This window comes from Scatophagus argus, chromosome 15, assembly GCF_020382885.2.
Source record: "Scatophagus argus isolate fScaArg1 chromosome 15, fScaArg1.pri, whole genome shotgun sequence".
NCBI classification, from domain to species: domain Eukaryota; kingdom Metazoa; phylum Chordata; class Actinopteri; family Scatophagidae; genus Scatophagus; species Scatophagus argus.
In genome coordinates, this window is record NC_058507.1 from 3501448 (window position 1) to 3524256 (window position 22809).

The 22809-nt window shown below is 44.5% G+C and overlaps 2 protein-coding genes across 16 annotated transcripts in view; one reads left to right on the forward strand and one right to left on the reverse strand.

Annotated features, from left to right (window-relative positions):
- alms1 (ALMS1 centrosome and basal body associated protein) overlaps positions 1-11107 on the forward strand; it is a 59184-nt gene extending 48077 nt beyond the window's left edge. For 2 of the 4 annotated variants that reach the window (XM_046412686.1, XM_046412689.1), the window contains exons 5-18: positions 179-338; positions 582-1763; positions 1985-2100; positions 2522-3563; positions 3670-3792; positions 4531-4686; positions 5507-6477; positions 7220-7322; positions 8099-8314; positions 8427-8689; positions 8940-9105; positions 9318-9375; positions 10015-10114; positions 10249-10896. In XM_046412686.1, coding sequence (XP_046268642.1) covers positions 179-338; positions 582-1763; positions 1985-2100; positions 2522-3563; positions 3670-3792; positions 4531-4686; positions 5507-6477; positions 7220-7322; positions 8099-8314; positions 8427-8689; positions 8940-9105; positions 9318-9375; positions 10015-10114; positions 10249-10293 — 4701 coding nt within the window. In that variant the 3' untranslated portion in view covers positions 10294-10896. Of the gene's footprint in view, positions 1-178; positions 339-581; positions 1764-1984; positions 2101-2521; positions 3564-3669; positions 3793-4530; positions 4687-5506; positions 6478-7219; positions 7323-8098; positions 8315-8426; positions 8690-8939; positions 9106-9317; positions 9376-10014; positions 10115-10248; positions 10897-10971 lie in introns of those variants that run through there. The other 2 variants (XM_046412687.1, XM_046412688.1) reach the window with 2 other exon arrangements.
- The window catches only part of dctn1b (dynactin 1b), a 31708-nt gene continuing 19842 nt past the window's right edge, over positions 10944-22809 (reverse strand). For 11 of the 12 annotated variants that reach the window (XM_046412699.1, XM_046412698.1, XM_046412701.1 and 8 more), the window contains 23 exons: positions 22168-22365; positions 21491-21695; positions 20830-20908; positions 20502-20661; positions 20323-20427; positions 19523-19714; positions 19301-19417; positions 18866-19018; positions 18604-18764; positions 18190-18358; positions 17752-17820; positions 17336-17548; positions 16974-17135; positions 16510-16641; positions 16293-16421; positions 16055-16197; positions 15795-15961; positions 15550-15561; positions 14958-15085; positions 14470-14656; positions 13928-14001; positions 13701-13790; positions 10944-13157 (listed from right to left, as the gene is read on the reverse strand). In XM_046412699.1, the coding sequence (XP_046268655.1) occupies positions 13020-13157; positions 13701-13790; positions 13928-14001; positions 14470-14656; positions 14958-15085; positions 15550-15561; positions 15795-15961; positions 16055-16197; positions 16293-16421; positions 16510-16641; positions 16974-17135; positions 17336-17548; positions 17752-17820; positions 18190-18358; positions 18604-18764; positions 18866-19018; positions 19301-19417; positions 19523-19714; positions 20323-20427; positions 20502-20661; positions 20830-20908; positions 21491-21695; positions 22168-22365 (3183 nt within the window). In that variant the 3' untranslated portion in view covers positions 10944-13019. The remainder of the gene's footprint in view (positions 13158-13700; positions 13791-13927; positions 14002-14469; positions 14657-14957; positions 15086-15549; positions 15562-15794; positions 15962-16054; positions 16198-16292; positions 16422-16509; positions 16642-16973; positions 17136-17335; positions 17549-17751; positions 17821-18189; positions 18359-18603; positions 18765-18865; positions 19019-19300; positions 19418-19522; positions 19715-20322; positions 20428-20501; positions 20662-20829; positions 20909-21490; positions 21696-22167; positions 22366-22809) is intronic. The other variant, XM_046412692.1, reaches the window with a different exon arrangement.

Consider the following 22809-nt stretch of genomic DNA (forward strand, 5'->3'; position numbering starts at 1 on the left):
GAAATATGGACTGGAAAATGTTTTATATTTTAGTACAGATTCAAATTCAGGAGATGACAATCTTAAAAAACTGAAAAGTTAATTTGATTTTAGCATGCGCACTGTAGATGAAATAAGAAAACTACCTGTAGACTTTTATTCCTGATTCTGATATGTTCTGCTTTTGTTTATCTTGCAGTTGTATCTCCATAACCTGGGTATTGACCAGTCTCTCTCAACAATCTTAACACCATTTGCACCCAGAGGACCAATCAGAGAACCTGAATTCTCTCCCACTGATATCTCCACAATCAAAGGATCTATTGGAACCCCGACCAAAAGCTGTCAGCCCTCTGAAGGTACCTCAAAACTGACGTTACTTCACTGAATTTTCAGTTATCTGTAAAAGTCTGCTCTGGACCTATTGAAAACCATCATTTTAACCACCTGACAAACCAGCTGGGTCTAAAAACGTGTTTATGTATTTTTTTGTAGTACACATTTTATCACAATTTAAGTCTTCTCCACTTGAAAGACGAATGGTTGATTTTCTCATCTTCTTATTGGCTCACTGAAAGAATATTCCAATATTGTATTTTCAGGTGGCAGTCCCGATAAAGGAGAGGTTTCTAGGTCCAGCGTTCTGTCAGTGGACTCCAGTGTATCTATACCATTTAGCCTGGACAGCCTTGGTCCAGCTGTATCTATTCCAGAGAACGCCAGATGGGCCTCTTCTTCATCAGATACAGAAGCTGGACAGAGTGAACAAAAACTGGCACCCTCCTCTCAGCATGATGAAGACTCTTATCCTTCCACACTGCAGACCACCCTGCAACTGCAGAGGGACAGCAGCTTAACCAGCAGCCAGAACACCATCCAGCCAGGAGACAGGTTTGACTCTGACCTCTCTTCACCTTCAGAGGCTAAGTCTGGAGAAAAAGACTTGGTGTCACACTTGCGGACGAGCCGTAGTATGGAGGAAAGTGCAGAAACTTCTTTTGTTAGCTCCAAGGCCTTAATGGAGATCCGTAAACTGCTTTCTCAGGCGGAGAACGTGGTGTCTGCTGGGTCTTCTGTGGCTTCCTCGACCTCCCCCGCGGCTCCCCGTCTGCTTTCTGATGAGGACGTATACCTCTCACTGAAGAAGACAACCAACAGAGTCCAGGACTCCTCATTCTCCTCCCTCTCTGCTACAGGAGATTTTAGAGCTCGATCCTCTCTGCTGTCGACCAGGTCCTCTTCCGACTCAATGCTGACCTCGCAGAAGCAAAGAAAAAGCTCTATTGGTCGAGAGAGTGTGACTTCATCAGTGCAACCTACTTATCCTTCTACACAGCCTCTCATCATTGCATCGTCCGCAAATACATGCAAAAGGCTACAAGATAGCACTGTTATTAGAAGCGCAGGGCCGTCCTTTGTCCTCTCTCAGTCAGCTCGTCGGGCTGAGCCTGAGGGCTGCAGTGCTGCCCCTCCTGACAACACAGTCCCACCACAGCCACCAGTCATCAACCCTTCATCAGTTTTGAGCACACAACCGCTCACCTCGACTCCTACAGACACAGTGAGTGTGTCAGAGGAGGAAAAACAGACTGCTCTGGAAGCTGTTCTACAGAGTAGCTCCTCCTCACCCGTCCTCGAGGACAATGATCAGGGAGTGATGAGCGACGGGAGCAGCGAGAGCTCCCTGGCAGTCAGAGTGGCCATGCTACTGCAGAGTGAATCACCAGCCACCATGGTGTCCAGTACACCCAGCATCACTGACCAAGAGGAGAGCAAAGCCAGAGGTAAGAGTTTGTTGTTCAGATTTTAAACCCTAATGTAGAGTCATTTTTGATTTCATGTTGGGGAAAAAACGGATTAAAGCATCCAAACAAACTTTCCAGGCAACTCCTGCAGCATAATGCATTTCTGTGTGGTTCATCTTGATGCTTACCCAGTTCCAAACAGTCATGTCTTGAACAAAGAAAGTATCATCAACGTAAGCATGAATATTTTCATGTTGCAGAGTGGATTAAGCTGAAGATATCAGGACAGCAATGTGAGCCTCTGGAGTTGGACAAAGAAGATAGAAGGCGGATTGAAGAAATTAAGAGAGAGCTGCTGTTAAAAAACCCTATAAAGGTAAATCATCAACAAAGAGCTCTTAAATATTACACATAACATTTACTTAAATTTCTTACATTTATAAAATATTCCTAATTCAAAATAACAAGTGTTCATTCACTTCCCTTTTTATATCATGTAAATCATGCAAATGTAAAAAAAATCTCATGAATAAATTTTTTGTTGTCATTTTGATGCCTGCCTCCGATCTTTGGACAGTACAGGTCTCATTCTTGAGGTAACTGGTGTGTTGCAGGCATGGTGTGTCGACAAATACATGTAAAATTTTAATTTTAACTTCTCCCAGTCATGTTTCCAGTGCACTTTTGCTGTGCAAAATACTTTTGATGAATCTCTGTTGTGGATGAGTTCACGGAGTAATTTTGTCTGGTATCACAGTGTGACACAGCCCTTTTGTTTTATTATGTTTTCCTTTCAGAGTCAGGGGAGCACAGACACAGAGAGCAGTGCAGCGTCCAGTGTTAGAGACCTGAGGGGGCAGGATCCGGCTCAGCAAGCGGAGGCATTCGCTGCCCTCGGTGAAGCTGACAAGCAGCCATCTCTGGTGCTGCAGGGCCCCAACGTGCAGCTTCAAAACCCTCCTCATGCAGATCTAGAGGCTCAGATACGTGAGATCGCTGCCAGAGAAGGGGTAGCCCTCCCTAGGGCAAACCCTCAGACCCTTACATCTATCACCATTGCTACCCGGAGGCGCTCCACCTCCCCCTCTCCCTCCACGTCGCCTGCGCCTCCTCTGAGTCCAGCACCAGAGCTGCTGCACCTGACTGAGCTTTCCACAGGGGCAGTTGAACACCTTAAAGCTAAGAGGCAACTTTCCCCTGCCACTGATGAAGAACGTCAGACAACCACAGAACTAGCATATGTGTCTGAGCCAAGCCTGACTTCTCAGTCAGCAACAGGAAATCAAAGGAGGCAAGACGCTATAGGATGCCAGTTTGAAGAAGCTCCTCCACCCTCTCGGACTTTAGGTATGGAGGATCTGAACACTAACAACAGCACAAAGTTCTTCAGGCGAGAGGATTTATTAGCCATCCAGGACGGTCCTGTTTCTGGTGTCGGTCATGGAGCTGGACAGGCCACGGGTTCAGCCACACCTGAATCTCCAACTACAACAGGTCACGTCTCACATGTCCATCTCACCCTGTCCCCAAAAGCCACCGATCACAGCTTGGCCACTGCTGTCCACGCCAGTCATACTGATGCTGGTAAAGAATTTGTCCCCCTCAGACACTCATCTTCTGCTGCTAGCAGTCCAGATGAAGGTGTTGGGCTGTCCAGTCCACCAGAGTGGTATGACAACAGAGAACCAATACGACAGCAGAGGCCTGAAAGAGACAACACCTCCACCCTGTTCAAAACCAGTGTGCCTCAAGGAAGGATGACCTCCACGTCCTTACAGTCCTTTACACCACGTCACAGAGTTGTGGTGTCACCAAGTACATTAACCAGTCAGTCACCAGGTAGACTTTATATGAAATGTCCTTAGAAAATTGGATCATTAAAAATGAATGTTAGCAGGGCTTTATTTTAAATTGTCTGTGTTCCTTCTCGCCTCTCTTCTTGCAGCAGTGCCTGTTCTGTTACCTTATAAACCCAGAGGCAGTGAGGAGCTTTTTTATATCCCCCAGACAGAAGCTGACTTCTCCTCTACTGACCCGTCTGACACCACCATGGAGAGCACCCACACAGGTACGTTCGTCTCAGATGCCATTTTAGTGAGCAACTTTCTTAATGGCATTTCAACATTGCATGCACTCCATTATTTCCTCTATGTTACAGTTTGTAGGGAAGCAACCTAAAAGGTGGGGATTCGAGTCATCAGTCGAGAGCCAATTTACACTTTTTGTACACAAAAGGGGCACAGGAGCAGACAGTAAATTGCAAGATGTAAACAACACGAGGCGACTGAATGTCTGTTGTTTTGGTGCCAGTTTTCATTAAGATCAGTGAATTGTGCAGGTTCCCTTTGAAAAATGTATGTAAAATTAGTCTTGGTTCAGTAAGTGGACAACTCTTGCAAGAGCAAACATAATTAGTCAAATTAAAAATTAAGGAATTTATCAAATCCAGAGAGTTGAATTGTTAGTTGAATCTGAGATGGATGAGGAGACTCTGCTCTCATTTCCCTTGAGCCTGTGTGGGTAGCAGCTGGTCTTTTGTAACATAAACCAGGCAGTGCATTAATTATTCATGTTCAGGGGCAGAGTGAGACAAAGGCAGAGCTGGGGCCCCAGCAGAGACACAGAGAGGGGACTGTAGACTCAGTGTCTTGAACGTCTTCTGTTCATTATGGCTTAAAAGGATTTCAGGAATTTTCTATTGCAATGCGGTTCATATGTTATCTCACAAGTGACTGCAATGGTAGTTTTAACTTTGTCTGTGTAGCACTCGTCCTGAGGTAACGAGCCACTTCTGAATTCTGGACAGGTTCAGACGACGCTGTGCCACCACGCTTCAGCAGCGAGGTCCTCGGACACAGAGACCCCGGGTTGGACCGCGGAGTCACCATCAGACACACAGAGGGAATCTACAGCAAGAGGCTGAAAACAGCCACCTTCAAGATGCACGAGGCGGGAGACAGAGGTGAGCTGAGGATACACACTGACAGTATGCCTGAATTTCTTCTGTTGTGACATTAGATGTCGAGAAACCAGCATCATCTGACCATAATGACTAAATAAAGTGTCATTGGTTGATTTGAACATGTGTCACTGTTTAAATTAAACCAATATAACAGAAACATTCAATATGTACACACCAAATTTACTGAGGTGAAAGGGATGCTATGCTGTGCTTGGCAATCCACAAAAATTTTATATGAAAGAAGAACACAATTTAATTATTCATTTCATTTAGAGTTTTGTTTATGCTCTGGGGAAAAAAAAATAAACTGGATATGTTTGAAAATGTTTGGGAACCTTTTGTTGAGTGTATGGAGGAGGAGTTAAGGCTCCTTCGTGTAAGCCTTGCAACATGTTTCATGCAAGAAGAAATATATGGTTATTTTATCGTTAATTTAGAAATATTTTATCTGTAATTGTATGAAAAAGTGTGTATGAAGCAACTTCTTCTTCTTGGTGTTTCGTGTTGTTTTTTTAAATATCTTTTGTGTCCACAGCTTTGCTTTGTGTTTCTGTTCATTTGTGTGTACATGAGGCAATGGACAAGAAGAAGATGTCTGAATTGTCTCTCTCTCTCTCTCTCTCTCTCTCTCTCTCTCTCTCTCTCTCTCTCTCTCTCTCTCTCTCTCTCTCTCTCTCTCTCTCTCTCTCTCTCTCTCTCTCTCTCTCTCTCTCTCTCTCTCTCTCTCTCTCTCGCTCTCTCTCTCGCTCTCTCTCTCTCTCTCTCTCTCTCTCTCTCTCTCGCTCTCTCTCTCGCTCTCTCTCTCTCTCTCTTGTCACAGGTGCCCCTGCATCACCAGAAAGACGATCCCAATCATGTGTGTCTCAGACTCCAAAGATGACTTCCCAGGTGTCAGTTGCCTTCACCAGAGTGCCTTCATCGAGCAACCAAGAAGCCTCCAAGAGAGACCAGGGGACGAGTCCAGTGCATTTCCTCAGTTATGATCGACCAGAGTCGAGCCGAGAGAGATTTCGGACAGTTCACATGGCTGAAATGTCTTGTCCTCAAGTAGGACGGGAGCGCGACCAGGAGAGGCCGGACTCTGACCTCCCTCCCCCTACTGCTCAGCAGAGCGGCTCTCTGGACCAGCTGTGGCAGAAGTTCTGTAGTCGGTGGACCCTGGAGGAGTCTCAACCGACCAGTGACAGAGAGGCTTCGCTGCTGGAGCGACTAGAGCGCCTGTCCCGTCTTATTCATAACACAAGGGGCACTAACACGCCAGAGGCATATCGTGATCCAGAAGAGAAGCTAGGAAGGAGGGGAGAGGAATCTACAGCGAAAGAAAGAAAGAAGCACAGTGGGGAGGTGAAGAGGAGCACAGGCGGTGAGGCCCGAGAAATGGAGTGGAGAGTCAGAGGAGGTAGAAAGGCTGAAGGTGAACCTCCCGCCCCTCGTCAGGCCTGGATGCAGAGGCTTCAGGCACAGGAAACTTCTAAACCTGCAGATGAGGACTCCTTCACTTCCAGCTTCTCTCACGACTCCTCACAGAGTCATCCCCTCTGTCCTGCTGACAGAGACGAGTCAGAGACCTTGTCCTCCGTGTCCGGGTCCTTGTCCACCGTTGACACGGCTCGGCTGATACGAGCCTTTGGCGCCCACAGAGTCCAGCACCTGAAAAAGAGCTCCAGCCTCAGCAAATTGTACAGCACCATCGAGAAGCAGAAAGAAGGGAGGGAGCAGAGGAAGGGAAGACACAAAGAGCCGCCCGGCATCGTGACACTGTCAGAGACCACCGGCACTGATGGATCCTCAGTCAGTACATCTGCATATTATTGTCCTAAAAGCTCATTTATAAGGATGAGCATATTTATGTACCAAGTGTCATAAACAAAACTCTGTCTGGCATTCACCACCTTTCAGAACTTGTGGAATTGAAAAATAAAATAAGGCTTTAAAGCTGAAACTTGAAGTCAAATAGAGAACCTTGGAAGTCACTCTTGCTTCAGATATAGCAATAAAATGCATCAGTACCCCTTTTTCCATAGCATCTGCACTGTTTGAGAAAAAAACTTGAGCATCAATTTAAAAGCATTTGACAAGCTCAGTGGAAAATAAATATAGTCTTTATGGTTTTATCAGAATGATGTCTTGACCCAAAATGTGAGCAAAAGTTCACCAAAAAATTTAGAAGTATTTTAATTTCATGTCTGACTTCAATTCTAAAAAAACAAACAAAAAAAAATCCACAAAAATCTGTGTAGGTGTATCAGCTTCTTCATAGCAGACAAAGCATGTTGGTCATAGTAAGATGAGCACAGGTGTTAATAATGATATCAGCAACGGTTTTGTTCTATTCAAGTGTCCCAGTAAACCCAGTGAGGCAGCAGGCACAGCACCGACCTGCTGAAACTGAAGCAGCTGAGTGGAATTCAGCCGACATTGATTTATTCTTTCTTGTGACATGTAGGACATTCATGTAGGAGCCCAGAAGTGACACACAAATATTGCAGTTTTTTAGCCGCTCTGACGTTTCTATGTTTTCATTGGTCTTCAGGTTGCTGCTGATTCTGCCTCATCCACCAGCACCTACACCCTCCCATCTCACCACAGCCCCTCCAGGAAGGCTGTTAGACTGGTCAACAAAGGCATCCAGGCAGGTCAGTGTCTCCTGAAGTCATTTCTCTCTTTGGTGCTGGAAACCTACAAGGACTTTCGATACACAACGCAGAGTATTTCCTGAACCGTCAACATGATAAGTTACTGTTGTGTTTCCTGAGTCAACAATAGGCAACATCAGAATAAATTTAGATGAAAATGTCAGATATTTGTATTGTCATGAATATGAGACAATCCCAAAGTTTTCCACCACCTTATTTTGTAAAGAGTGAGAAAAGGAGGAAGAATTTGAAGATCCAAAAATACTCTCAGAAAAATGTTGTTAAGAAAATATCCTCAAGAACAGAGTTGTCCTCCTCGAAGCTCGTCTTGTTAAAATGAGATTTGTGTATTGCCAAACTCCACGCTTGTGTAGGTCGTCCAGGCCTGGTTTAACTGTTTCTTCAAACTGTTCATTGTTTTCATCATACTCACTCTTTTTCATACGCATTTTCGCCTCAAAAACTATCATCTTACATTTCGCGAATTATGGATTTGATTTGTTCTACATTTTCTACAAATCTAAAACATCAACCATTTGTGAGATTCATTCAGATTTTACTTGTTTCTTCACTGTTCTTCATGAGCAGATTGAAAAGTGTTTATTTGCTATTATTTGTTCCTCCTTGCTAAGATGAAGAAGAATAAGGCAAATTACTTGTTTATATGATTCAAAACACAATAATCATCCGTGACTGAAAGCTCAAAGGCTAATTTGTACCTGAAATCCCAAAACAACTAAAAATTTAACGAATTGCTCACGCTGTCCTGTCCTCAGGCGACCTGGAGCTTGTCTGTAATGGGACTCGACGCCACACCAGAGATGTTGGAACCACATTTCCTTCACCTGGTGAAGCCAGAACTTCCAGGCAGGACTCATCTTCCTCATCCAGCTTAGAGAGAGGAAGAGGAGGGTGGAGGAGCCCCGCTAAGACTCAGGGGTTACCAAAACAGAGAAAGATCAAGCAAACCCGGTCAAAGATCTATCCTGAAGGTACAGCAGACTACAAATTAGGTGTCTGCGCTCTTTGGTGGTGTTATGTTTTACAGTAAATCGAAATCCCTGTATTGATTTGGCTGGTTTCAATTTTCCGGTTCCTCTCCAGGTGTGTCCTGGTTCATCTCTGCTGACGAGCTGAGGTCGGAGGCGAGGAAGGAGAACCGGCCAGATGAAGAGGAGACGGCGTGGAGGCCGAGCACTGCTTGGTTTGAACCGTACAGCAGAACCAAACCGTGGAGAGAGCCGCTCAGACAGAGACAAGTCCATGAAGACAGAAACAAACAGCCCAGTTTTACACATCACTCTGAACCCGAATTAGAACCAAGAGCCAAAACCATGTCCTCTGCTCTGGCACATATGTCTCTCCAGGTTGGTTTGTATTTGTCTTCACTCAGCATCACTGCAGCTGAGGACAGAGTTAAGTTAGAAAGACTCTAGTTAGCGCAGAGAAAAAATATACAGAATAACTTCACTGACTAACTTTTCAGATCTGAGATGTGACGTTTAGTATTAAAAGACTTTTCAAAGAGAACAGTGAATTGTGCCCCTTTTAATTGACTCCAACTGTTGTCCTTTTTATGTCATTTAAAAATATTACTGCTCCCCTTCGATTCTTCAGGAAGCTCTGCAGACACGTCGTCCGGCGTTCATCTCTCAGTCCAGGCAGAGGGTGAAGCGCCTGGCCATGCAGGCGCAGGAGAGGAAGCTACAGGAAGTCTTCAGCAGAGAGAGAGAGGAACTGTTCAGCCGGCCCGGAGGACCGGGGAGGCTGCCAAAGCCTGCAGGTAGTCAGCAAGGAGCGCCAGGAGGGGAGAGTGTGGAGTCCCTTAACTGACGTGTTGCTCATGTTCTGACAGACAGACCTCACCTTCACGCTGTGTGTGCACACACTGTGAGGAGGAGTCATGGTTTTAAAAACAGTCCATGTTGGTGACATTTATAGGAGTCATTTTGTGATGATTATTTATTATTATTTTTCTGTTGTTTCTCTGGTCAGGCACTGCTGTGCTCAGGAGGGCTGTTCCCAGGAAGGAGATGATACTGAGGTCCAAACAGTAAGACGCCACTTCCTCTGTTTTCAGTATCATTTTTAATAAATGAAAGGGGTTGTTATTCCAATGGCTAAAACCGCTTTTGTCAGATGGTTTTTACAGTTTGTACCGCAAACTTGACAAAATGTCAGAACAGGTAAGGTAAATGGTGCAGTCAGGCTGCTTGTTTGGACTTTAAACATTGACATTAGCGTTATGGTTAAACGCAATTAAAGAACTATGTAAGATCATTTTACAGTTGTTGTAACATCAGACTTCAGCGCTTGCATTGCAAAGGACTGTCTGAAACAGGTTGAACAAAAACTAATTTTATTTATTTGTGGCAGCTGGAAGGTTAGCCGACACGATGGTCGAGCGAGGAGAGAAGCTCAAATATTAGAGCTTTACTTATTGCAAGTCACGTCATTATCGCAATATTGAATGTTACCGCAGATTTCCTCCTATGGTGCAGGCTTCCATGATATTATAATAAATGTTTAGGGAACAAATAACATCCTGACAATTTAAAGCAGGTGTATTAAATGATTGTGATCAGTGGTACAGGTGAAAGTAAGACTGCTGCTCCAGGTGTGGCAGAGAGATTTCAGCTTCTGTGTAACAATATGAGCTGTGGCTTTTGTTAACCTTTTGTCTCCTCCACAGGATTTATGAGACTCTGCCGGAGGTGCAGAGGAGGAGGGAGGAGGAAAGAAGAAAAGCGGAGTATCGATCTTACCGCCTCAACGCCCAACTCTACAACAAGGTGCAACACTAACAGCTTTTAACACATTCACAAAGTGCTCTGATATGAAACCTGCTCCTGAACCGCCTCGCTGGCTCGAGCTCATTTCCTGAGCTGCTCTCAAACATTACGTGACTTTGTTTTCTGTCTTTCAGAGAATCACCAGTCGTGTCCTGGGCAGGCGGACGGCCTGGCAGTGAACAGACTGAGCAGCCAAACTTTTACTGCAGATGAAATCACTGATGTGAGAATATTTTTTACAATTTTATCAATGTTGAGAACAAAACTACCTAATTTAACTAAAATGAACAGTTTTTATTTATTTGTAACCAATTTATCTTAGTTTAATATGAAGTATTATGTAGAAATGTTTTATTGGGGCTGCAACTAAATATTGTTTTAATAATTGATTAATTTTCAGTTTCAATAATTTCAATTTCAATTTTCGATTATTTTCACAATTAATCGTTTTAGTCTATAAAATGTCAAAAAAAAATCTAAAAGATTGCTCATCAAAACCAAAAAACTCTTTATTTACTGTCATTAATGACAAAGAAGAGCAGCACATTTAAGAAGCTGAAAGCAGCAAATGTTTGATGCTTTTGCTTGTCAAATTATTGAAAAGATTAATCAATTATCAAGATAGTTGGCAAGCAATTTAGTGTTTGACTAATCGTTGCAGCCCTATTTTTTTAAATTATTTTTTTACTTTTTCCCACTCGCAGACCAGTGAAATGTTTTAATTGGTTTAAACTTGAAAATGTCAAATAAAGCAGATTTCTGCAGATTCTTTAACAGTTTTTCAACATTCCTTGTTTTGATTGAAGACAGTGAAGGCTGACAAAGACGCTCTGGCTTTTAATTTCTTTATTGATCAGTAATCGGTTGTGCGAGAGCAGGAAGCCACACGAGGAGTAAGACGAGTTAGACAAGCTGCAGTACATCAGCTGCTCACTGAGACAACAAGTAAATAACAGAGTGAATAAATAACAAACACCTGCATCTCCCCTCTTGAACTACAGTTATGTAGATGCAATATGCCCCTCAATTAAATTAATCATAAATTAAAACTTCAAGTCATGACAATATGTAAACAATAAACTCAAACAAATTATTCACTAAAATAATTAGCATGGATTAATAAACTCAAAGCCTCTTAAAGTCAGCCGTGGCAAACGTGGTGAAGAGAAACAAAGATTCTTTGGCAAAGATGTAGTTTTGCTTTAAACGAGGTTTGGTCTAAACAAATCAAAGATAAGGCAGGAGTTTGCTCTTTTGCACGAGGCTCTCTGCAGGTTTAAGGCTCGGACAAAGTCTGAAACAGCAACGGGAATCTCAGCAGAACAAAAGGACAAACAGTCACTTCTGGGGTTTTGTAATTCAGTACTTTTACCAATACAGCTGGCGCGTTATTCATACCAAGCATGTACAAGCTTACAGGAAGTTACAGCACAAGTGTAATAAATACTCAACAATTTAAACTGTTTTACACAGTTTTACACAGTAAACCTTTCGAGGTTCATCGTCTTTTCTTGTTCTGTGCAGTCCACAAGGGTTTTAATTTAAACCACAGAGCAAAATACAAAATCCTCAGCACATTCTTTAGTTTTTGCTTTCATGTAACTTGACCCTTCAGGACATTTTGTCATCAGCATCTCTGCAGTAACAAAGTTTGCACCCTGTGAATGTGCAGGATTTTGTTCTCTGTGGTTCCTCCTGTCACTCAGACTTGTTAAATGTGCAAAAAGTCTCACTGATCAAACCACAGGAAACTGAAGTTTTCACTACTTTAAATGGACTAAATCTGATTTTTTTCAGTGTAACTTCCAAATCATATTATCCTTCTTTCCCTTTAGACATTTAAGTTATTAAAATGGAGCACAAAACAGTGACACCTGGTTGAAATTTACAGCACACAGTCGTGATCCTTACCCTGTGCGGCGCCAGTGACGTAACATAGCAACGAAAAGCGACATCCAGTGTTGTGGCCTGATGTACAGCACGGTGCAGGTTCCACACCAGGGCCAAAGGGTTGGATAAATAACTACAGGGAATCTGGGCAGCATGCAGCAGTGCAAAATGTCTCTACTCATTTTTCTGGCCTTGAAACAAAATGTAGGTTATAAGGAGTCGTGATCGTCTCACCCAGTCTGTGATTAACAGCATGCAGGCCTGTAGTCAAAGAGCACAGCAGTCTCATCCAAGTCTCTTTGGAAACCAAGCAGACTGAGCTTTGCTATTGATTTCTGATCAATAACGTGACACATCAGGAAGGAGGAGATATTTGGTAGTGATAGTGTAAGTCTTAAATTAAGTGTTACACACCAAAGAAACGTGGTTTAAGTCACTTTGCTTTAGAAATGTCTGTCGTTAGGCCTACAAATTATTATTTTGTTGATAAAATGCTAAAAAACTGAGAAATATCCATAAAAATTTCCCAAAATCTTAATTTGCATCTTTAGATTTCTTGTTTTGTTCAACTAAAAGTCCAAAAATATTCAGTACTGTCACGTGTGACAAATAAAAACTCATTTGAGAAGCAGCAGCCAGTGAATGACTGCTCGACAAATGACTGAAACAATTAATTATTTATCAAAATTGTTTCCAGTTAATTTTCTGTAGACTGACTGACTGATTAGACCTCATCCTAAATGGCTGAAACCAAGACAAGGGAGAGCGGACACATGTCCAGACAGACCAAAACGAGTCCCACATGTCTAAAATCCAAAGTGATCTTGAGATCAGACTGGTCTCAAACTATCACCCTGACTGTCACAGAGATCAGTTCCCGCAGGTTGTGGTTTCACCACCAGTGATTTGAACTTTGTGGTTTGGCCCTGGAGTGGAAACCAGGCTGCCAAGCTGATGACGGCGGGGTTGTGCTGCTGCATCGGTGCAGCGGGCAGGATCGCAGGGCAGGAGAGGTTTAGGTCCGCAGCAGACTGTGAACTCTCTGCAGCTGACTCTGGGACAGGACAAGGCGGTGGAGCTGCTCCTGACCGCGGGGACACGGCACCATGACCCGACCCACCAGCACCGAGTCGCCCTGCTTCTCCTCCTTCACCTAAAGACAGGAAAGGGTTTGATGTTAGTTCTGCTGAGTCGTGGTTGGAGTGCGGTGAGTTCCCCCCCCCCACACACACACTTAGCTCTGTAGAATGTTGGCAGAGGAGCAGGTCCACACACGTGTCGACTTTAAGGTGTGAAAACAGTCACTGAAACACTTAGAACCACTGCTGTTTGAGGCTGAAGACTGGACTTCAAAATAAATGTCATACTTTAAACTGGAGCCTTAGCATAATAAGTAAACGTGGTTTAACAATTACTGACTGAATAATTATAGTTTATTTTTTAACTTAAATTTTATAGCTGTTACTTGTAGGGAAAATTTGAATTTCGTGTAATGAATAAATGAGAACCATATTTTGATGCACGAAATCTTTGCAAAATTCCCTGAAATTGAACTGAATCATAGTTTGGGTCAAGAGCTGCACCTTTATGTATGAAAACAATTCGGCGTAACCTTCCTGAACTCTGCTGAGGACAAAAAGGAGGAAAGAAGAACGCTGAGATTGGACTTGTGGTGAGTCTGCAGCTGCGCTCTCACCTTAACAAACGAAGTCGAAGGGAACGTCGCGAAATCAGACGAGACTCGAGCTCCAGGTTGCTGGTTAACGACGTGTTCTGCCACTTCATCCTGCCAAGAGAAGAAACGTGGAGGCATTAGCCTGTAAGGTGAGTATAACAAAGGTGAGCTGTCTTTTATACTGTGTGAACGAACATTTTACATAATGTTTGTAGAGTTTCAGTTTTAAAGCCTTGATTAGCAGTTACCTTCAGTCTGCCCAGAGTGTCGCTCAGGGACTGCAACCGGGCCGTCTGTTCCAGGAGCTGAGCACTGGGTGTCACTGCAGGACAAACAAAAAACATTCATATGGGAGTGTAACCACTTGACCTCTTCATCCAGACAAAATAATATAGAAAATAATGAAATTCATTTACAAAAAATTATATTGTCCAAACGAAGAAGACGTTATAATAAAATCGGTCTTGATGCATAAGTCAGTTTCATATGTCACAAGTCACTACCATATGTATAAAAATTGTAGCTATTTTAATTAAAGTTATTTTAAATATGCACCAACCCTGAAAATAGTTTCATTTTACATTTACATCAGTACTTTCACCTCTAACCATAAACTTCTTTCCTAGCAGTTAATCAAATAACTTTAAAGGTTCTACATAAGAGATCTTGAACGTTACAGCAGCAGTACATAACTGTCTGCTATGTGAACATATACTGTATAAAACTCCACCACCCTCAACTGTAGGTAAGACGTTATCAGTCTTTCTTTATAGTCTCCTCACTCACATACCTGGAGATTTCCCTGTGATGTCCACCACCTTGACGTTGGCACTCATTTGCAGCAGAGTCTCCAGGAGCTGGTCAGTCTTGCGGTAGAGGGCGCTGGAGAGCACTTCAGGTCGCCCTCCATCTCTGGAGGGAAGTTTGGTCACATGAAGAGGAGGCAAAGAGGCGAGCTGAGCGCGCATCTTCTCGGCCTGAGAGGGAAAAGATGTTAACAGCACTAAAATTCATCACTGGTGGACTAAATGTGATTGGGACAAGACTGAAGCTGCATTCCAGACTGATTTAACTTGTACATTTTAAGACCTTGAGGATACAAATCTTCAGGACTGACATTCAAAAAAGAGCTAATTACAAATCCTGAGACCATGTGGTGATAAACGTGTCATTACATTTTAGCTCGTCTTAGCTTTGAATATGTGTACTATTTGTACATCTTTATCATCATGAAGTGAGGTTTTCAAACCTGTACGGGTGTCAGAAAATGATTCGTACCTTCAGTCTGTTGTTCTCGTTCTTCAGCTGTTTGATGCAGAGTCTCTGGGCTTCAATCTGCTGAGTCAGCAGAGGAGAGTCGATCACCTGGACGCCCGATGCTGAACCGACACCAGACATCATGTTGGCTGTGGGAGGGAGCGAGAGCAGGTACACGTTACACACACCTTACACACACCTGACTGGAGCCAAACCTTTGCACATCCACATGAGAATACCAGTCCTGCCATTTAAACTGAGAATATCTCAGATTAAATTAAAAACAGTCCAACTGTTCACATCCAAACAAACAATTTGTTCTCAGCTGCCAGGTTTAAATTTTTTAGCATGCACAGTTAGTACAGACGTGCAATATAACGTAAGTAAGTAAGTAATGTATCTCCTTTTGTTACTTTTGGAGTTGGACTTTTTTTTCCTGTGATTTTTCTTGAGAGAACTTAGTTCAGTGCTTTGTAAGACTTCAGATACCCTGAACACAACATGCATGTAGTATTTAACTGCAGCGAAATCGTGCGCATGTACGTCATTTCATTTTCAAGGTCCTTTTTTCTAGCATGCAGGGTTAACATGACAACACAAGTGGGTAAGATACCTTTTTGTTCCTCTGAAGAAGATTAAGTAAGAGATTTAAAAGAGAAAGACAAAGAGGAGGTTTTAGGGGTGTTAGGATGATAAAGATCCAAACAAGGGTCAAGGTGTTTGAAAATACTTCTCATGACTGTTTTATGCAATGAAGTGAACTGGTAAAAGGCGGCAGTGATTTAAGATAAGAAAGCGCAGTAAAGTGGCTTCTCCAGCGAGTGCAGCTTGTGATCGTGTGGTTTTCCTGACACTCACCTCCTGCTATTCCTGTGACGATGGAAGCGATTCCTGACGGGCTGGTTCCTCTCAGTCCGTCGATGGTCATCTTTGATTGGCTGTTGATTCGCTGCTTCAGCTCGGCCTTCTCCGACTCCAGCTGGTCGATGTCGGCCTGCAGGGCGTCCATCGTCTCCTCAAACTCCCTGCAGAGACGGGGGACAGCGTGGCACAGCTGTAGACTTCTGTGACAGAACACCACGTTAACGCCTGAATCTACGCTCGGACGTCGTTCTTACTTCTCCTTCTTCTTCAGCAGCGTCTGAGCCTCGTCCAGTCGGGTCTGAATCTTTTCCACACGCTCGTCTGCGTCTTTGGATGAACTGTCCAGCTTCTTCTCCAGCAGACTGAGGCGGACGTTCGCCTCGCTCAGCTCCTCGCCCTGAAAACGCACAAACACGTGCCGACTGTGACTCAGCAGTTCTGCGTTCGGTGTGTTTTCATTCTGAGTTTCAGAAGGCAGGTGTGTTTGCCTACCTTGATCTTCAGAGACTTCTTCAGCTCTTTGATGACCGTCTCCCTGTCCTCCAGCTTCAAGCCGAGACCTTCAGCGTCGGTGATTTCAGCCCGGAGAGCCGCCGCTCGCACATCCACAGGTGGAGGGTTCTGGTAGGCGACAACAGCATCACGTCAAAACTGAAACAATTCTGCAGCTGAAAAGAAACTGCATCAAAGCAAGAACTTGCTGAATCACCTTGTTCTGAGGCTTCTCGGCATCGTATTCTCCCTCCTGCATGGCGGTGGCCATCTTGTTCATGGTTGCGATGACGATGCTACAGGACTGGCGCAGACACTCATAGAGGTTGGCGCCCTGCGATCCATAAATCTGAAAACAGTCAGATTATTTGTGTTGGTCTCTTGTGTCTCTGTTGCAGTAAGAAGTCATCTTTGCTTCAACGTTCATTTCATTTTAGTTGCTACACAACAACCGCCACTCATTTCTTATGCAAGACGACTTTTTACCCAAAGCGTTTCCACCACCACAACACATACTGCTCTTGTTTTGCAAGGAAATACCTGCTTATTTAGATTTTATTTAGAGGTAGCCAAGCAGCCTCTTGCAAAAATTCAGATCTTATCTCTTTAGTTTTGATTTGTCTTTGATGACCACAGTTAGCTGATTTGGGTTCAGATGAGCTGCAGTGGTCTTGCTTATACCTGCTCTGCTGCCTTGAAGGCCACATCCTCCAGTTTGACGGCCGACAGCCCCTCCTGTTCACCGAGAGGCGACATCATCTGAGCTCCAGCAGCTGCCACTTCCTGCAGCACGGCCACCACCCAAGTCAGGTGTTTCCTACAGTCTGAGAGGGTGTCTGACACCTGAGGGCACAATATCAACATGACTCAAGTTATCACAGCTGGATGCAGACAGAAGATTTCCTTGTAAATAATTTTTGGCAATCCTGACTTCTGCAATAATGAAGTAAACTTAACAGAAATGTAAGCCCTCACTTGAACCAACAAGCTGTCTAAATCAGCAGGTAACCAGACTAATTTTGAGATGTGGTTGCCATGGTTACCTGTTGTCCAAAGCTGAGCGCCGCCGGGATGCCTGGTGCGTCCGTTCCTGGCATCCTGCGGCGAATCTTCTTGCAGAACTGTCGGATGTCGCTGCAGGACGTCTCCAGGTCCTTCAGCAGGACGGCGAGGTCGGCCTTCTCCTGACCCGTGTGCAGGAAGGCCCGCAGGCGACCGACCTCCACCGCCATGCAGTCCAAGGCACTCTGGGTAAACTGCACATGGACACAACAGGTTTCAAAATTCAGCAGATGAAGAAAAGCTGCCTAAATACACAAAGTCCATAAGACTTTTAACACACAAGCTGTAATTCTGACAAAACTGTAGACGTATTTCTTTACTTTAACTGATGAAGACGGTTCAACTTTCTCTTACTTATTACAGATTGTTGTGACCTGCTGGTGATGCCGGGACTCACCCTGATGTGATCAGCCAGCTGCATGGTGCAGTCCTCGTTCTGATCCACCAGGTGGATACTGTACAGGTGCTGAGAACAGAGTCAGTTTGTGGAGAGTTATGAACCCACACACAGGCTGAACACGCAGCAGCATCTTGTTGGACAGTTTCGCAGAATCATTTCTGTCTGTGTTTTATAAACTTCTAGAGCTCATTACTAAAAAGTTACCACAAAACAGGGTCAGAAACGTCACGGGGGAGCTTTAAGCGTAAAACTGTTGATTACTGATTTCCTGTCAGTCGACAAATGGACGGACTTTCGGCTCTGACTGCACGTCTGCACACACAACACGTGGGGATGAGGACCACATGCATACATCCTCTTCATGTAAAATAGCTGCTACATTGTCTTTAACTGAAATAATAATCTATAACTCTGTGTGTGTGTGTGTGTGTGTACCTGATAGTATTTAATGGCCTTAGTGAGCGGCTCCACGTTGACGGTCTCATCCAGCTGGTCTTTGTGCAGCAGGTCGATGAGGAAATCCAGAGAACGTTCATGGACGCTCATCTCCGGGTACAGAGAGCCGATCTTCTTGTAGACGTCCACACCGCACTGAGCCAGGGCCCTGAACGCGCACACACACACACACACACATTATTAATTTCCTGCACCTGTTCCTCCAGTTCCTCGTTTCTGATGCTTAATTTTAAGCTGTGTTGCTATGATGAATAAAGCATTCGGCCCATGTTGTGCACTTCGAAACACTAAAATATTAAAGCGTGTAGGCTGATAATCCTGCTGGTCCTGTCTCAGCGCTCAGACTCAGTCCTGCTGCAGATCTCTGATTTTCGGGGCCGTGGTGAAACGTACTGCTCGTATTTGTGCAGCGTGGCCTGCAGCAGACTGAGCGAGTAGACCAGACCGCCAGCGAAGCTCAGCTGCTCCCCGGCGGCTCCCTTCAGCCCCGCTCGCTCCACACAGTTCTCGTTCAGGTCGAACTTCTCCTGGGCCTGTTTGCTGATCAGCTCGGCCTGCGGGAACACGGAGGGTTTCGACGTCACGCACAAATACTCCACCCCACCCCCCTCTTCATCTGCTGGATGAACTGTGCTTTCAGAAGGAAACTGTTTACCTTGCAGATGAGCCTGGGGATGAGCAGCAGCACCAGGATGCAGTCGTGGTCTCCGCCGTGACGAAGGAAGGACTCGGGCATGAAGGAGGTCAGCAGAGAAACGTGTCTGTTGGCCTGCCCCACCTCCATCTTCCTCAGCTCCATCTCAATGGCCTGGACAGACACACACACACAAGATAAAACCAAACTTAGAACACTTGACTGTTTAAAGAGTTTACAGACATCAAAGATAATAAACAGAACATACCCTGAGATAAAGTTTAGCTGAGGTTCAAGCTTAAAAGTTTCAAAGTTTTAACTTTACAACCTCTAAAACCAAAGAAAGCAAAAAGAGAGGAGAAAAAAAAGGACATTCAGGCTGATGCCGAATCACACTTAATGTTATCGCACTGCAGAGGGCTCCTCATTATTCAGAAAGTTCTTGTTGTTTCTGACCTTGGCATACGCCTTCGTCTCTGCAAACTTAATCTTGAAATCGAACATCTCTGCCGGCGGCTGCTGCTGCAGCTCTGCTGAAGCTTCCTGCTGACTGGTCAGCTCTCTGTTCACCTCCTGCAGCAAACACAGAGGAAGAATCAGGACGGATCATCAGACGTGTGCGATCAAACAACGCACATTGTGCTCCAAATGCTACAACCGAAAACTGACGGTGTGTACCTGCAGGTGAGCTGTGAGCTCGCGGTATTTCTTGATGGTCTGCTGGTAGTCGGCTACAGTCTCCTGTGCAGCTTCAACACGTTTCTCGGCCTCTCGGACCCTCGCGGCGCCCAGATCCAACATCTCCCTCAGCTCCAACTCCGTCTCTCTGGCGTTCTCCTGTAGCTCGTCGTTCATCTCATTTATAGCTTCCTGAAAGAGAAGACACAACAGCCAACACGAAGTGTCAGTCTTTAACTGGAATCCTTTTATCACTACCCAAATGTCTAATGATTATTCTTTTCTTTCACTAAGTTGATGCGTTAGCGAGGCATGTTGAGCCTGAAGCCAGAGTTTGGGTCATTATTTTCTGTTTGGTCCCGATTTTCTGTCACAGATAATCACAGATAGCCTTCAACCAATATAATTAAGTTTCATCCTTCATCGTGGGACAATATCAGACATTCTCAATAACGTAACGAAAACGACAGAAACATTAGCAACAGTGTTGCTGGTTTTTATGAGTTTTGTCCCATTTTTCTTGTTCAGTCTAATTAAAAGAGTAACTCAACAACGACTGCAGTGAAACAAACAAACACCAGAGGGAGCAGCTCATACATATTAATGAGCGCGGCACATATCAGTAATGAAATGAGTCAGCAAACTGGCACTTTTGTCTGACCTCAGTCCTATAAATACACAGCGAGGGGCCGAGCGGGAAACGAGTCTCGACTCTTCAGTCTTTAAATGAACAAAGTGGATCAGTTTCGTTAGCCACGTCTTTGTCCCTGCAGCTAACGACACTGACGACTTCCACCCACCAGGTCAGTGACGGTCTCTCTCAGCTCCCTGACTTTCTCCTCCAGGTCCAGGTTCCTCTCTGTCAGCATCTCCACCATCTCCTCCGCCCCCAAGGCTGCATCCACCTGGCACAAAGCACATCCCCATCAGAAACGGAAGCTGGCATTTGAACCATTTATCACCAGTCTGAAACACTGACCTGCTCTTTCAGCTCGTCGATGGTCTTCTCTGCCGCCGTCATCTCTTCCTGCAGTTTTTCTTTCTGACTCCTCAGAGTGTCCAGCTCCACGTTCTTCTTCTCCATCTGCTTCTGCAACTTCACGTGTTCCTGCTTCTCTGACGCCGACAGGTCACGCATCCTGACACACGGGAAAAATGATACTCAAGCTCTGAATGAAGAATTCAGAGGAATTTCTTTCCCTTCTCTCTTCTTATTTCCATTTATTTTCAACTTTGCTGAAGCAAAAGGACTTTTGCTTGTGTTCATGCAGGATGAAGAGTCCATTTAAGGTCAAGTCAACACACACCTGACAAGCGCTTCCTTCAGTCTGCCATTCTGCTCCTCCAGCTGTTTGACGTGGTAACTGGAAGCAGCACCATCTGAACCTGTGAGAAAAACCCCCAAACAGATCTGAGCCCTACAGGATCCAGTGGGTGAACCATACTTCCTTTTATTGTCCGGGCCTTGAAAAATAACAACTTTTAATTTATGTCGCTAAATGATACTTTGAGAGAACTGATGGCGCTGCAGGTTGTTTCAGACAACAGCAAGTTTCAATTAAACAAAGTGTGCTCTTCCTTTGAGTTGGCTCTGTTAGCTGCACTTGCTGGAAGAACAGGATGGATAAATGAGCCACCAGCAGACTGCACTCAGAGGTCCCTGATGACCTGAAGTCTAATCACGTTGTAGACCAACAAACTTCTGCTCCTGTGCTATTTGACAGTAACTGAACTGCTCTTATTTTATGTAATCTTGATGTTAAAAATATCAGAGTTACTGAGTGCAGCTCAGACAGAAACTATGTCATTTTACTAACTTCTGTACAGAGAACTTCAAGCTTTTTGCAAGTCGACAAATGAGACCATTTGGATATTTTTTTTAAACAGCCTACAAGTTTATTTCTGACGTTGTGTTGTTCATTAAAGCTGGAATTGTTAGCTTAATAAAATGTCAGCACTTGGCAGTACCTTTCTCCTCAATCTCATGCTTGAGGATCTCCAGGTCCATGGTGAGCTCGTCCACCTTCTCCTTGAGGGAGTCGACCTCCAGCTGCAGAGACTCGGCCCTCTCCTCCGCCATCTCCTTATCCAGCGTGGCCATCTCGATGGCGTCCGCTGTGTCCGACATCTCCTCCACGTAATGCTCCTTCGCCTCCAGGGCCTCTTTCGCCTCCTTCACACAGAAAAATATTCAGTTATGGACGGATGTGCAGGTGATCTTCATACAGCCTTTAAAACCCCTTTCTCTTGATACATTTTCAGTTATTTACTTGTTTTAAGTTATTCTTCATTTAAAGGCAGCTTTGTGTTTTTATCCTACTGCTATTAATGTTTATTGTCTCAAATGTAAGACTGTTCCTCCTCCCTGACAAGAGTTTTGTTCTTGGATGAAAACACGACTACTCGTCCTTTGCTTACATTAAAACTTTAACAAACTGCACTGAAAATGATCAGATAGTAGCAGATATCTGCAGTACATTTAAGCCATCCATCAGCTTCACTTTGACTTCCTTTGACTTTCATCTGTAGCCAATTAGTGGATGCAATGATAATGTATACACATGCAGTCATCCACCCACCCGTTCCTCAGGTGGCCTCTACACCATCTACCCGTCTGTATGCTCATTTCATCCATTGCTTCTTACCCTCTTGGCCTCTTTGAGTTGTTTCTGCAGCTCGGCCTGCTGCTCCTGCATCTTGGTTTTCCACTCCTGCAGCTGCTCCAGCTGGATCTTGTGCTTCTCCAGCTCCTTCAGCTTGGCCTTGTCCTCCGTCCGTTTCATCTTCAGAGTCTCCAGCTTCTCCTCCAGGTCCTTCACCTGACCACGCAGCGCCTCCTCCTCCTGGATCGATGGCAAAGAGTAAAGAACGGATCAGAAAGGTTCCTCTTTAGAAATGGAGGATCGGCGATCGTTTCACTTTCGTGATTTCCCTTGTTTTTTTTCTCAGAGTACAATAAAAGCACTGGATCGGGTATAAAATGTCACTCTTAGGTGACAGCATCTGCTTTGTGTTAGGAAGCTTTAATTTCACTTGCCATGCAGTGACTCCACCTGTGGAGATGAGAAAGTTGGCGTCAAGACACACACAAGCCTCGTCAGTGAAGACGAACCCTCAGTAGGTGCTTATACACTGCATGAGGTATGTAGTATGCACACACACGCACGCACACACACACACACACACGGCACTTAACAGCTGGAGGCCTTAATTCAATCCAACACGTGCATTTCTTTTTGCAGAAATCCCGGCTGTGATCAGAGACAGTCACCTCCCTCACACGGCAA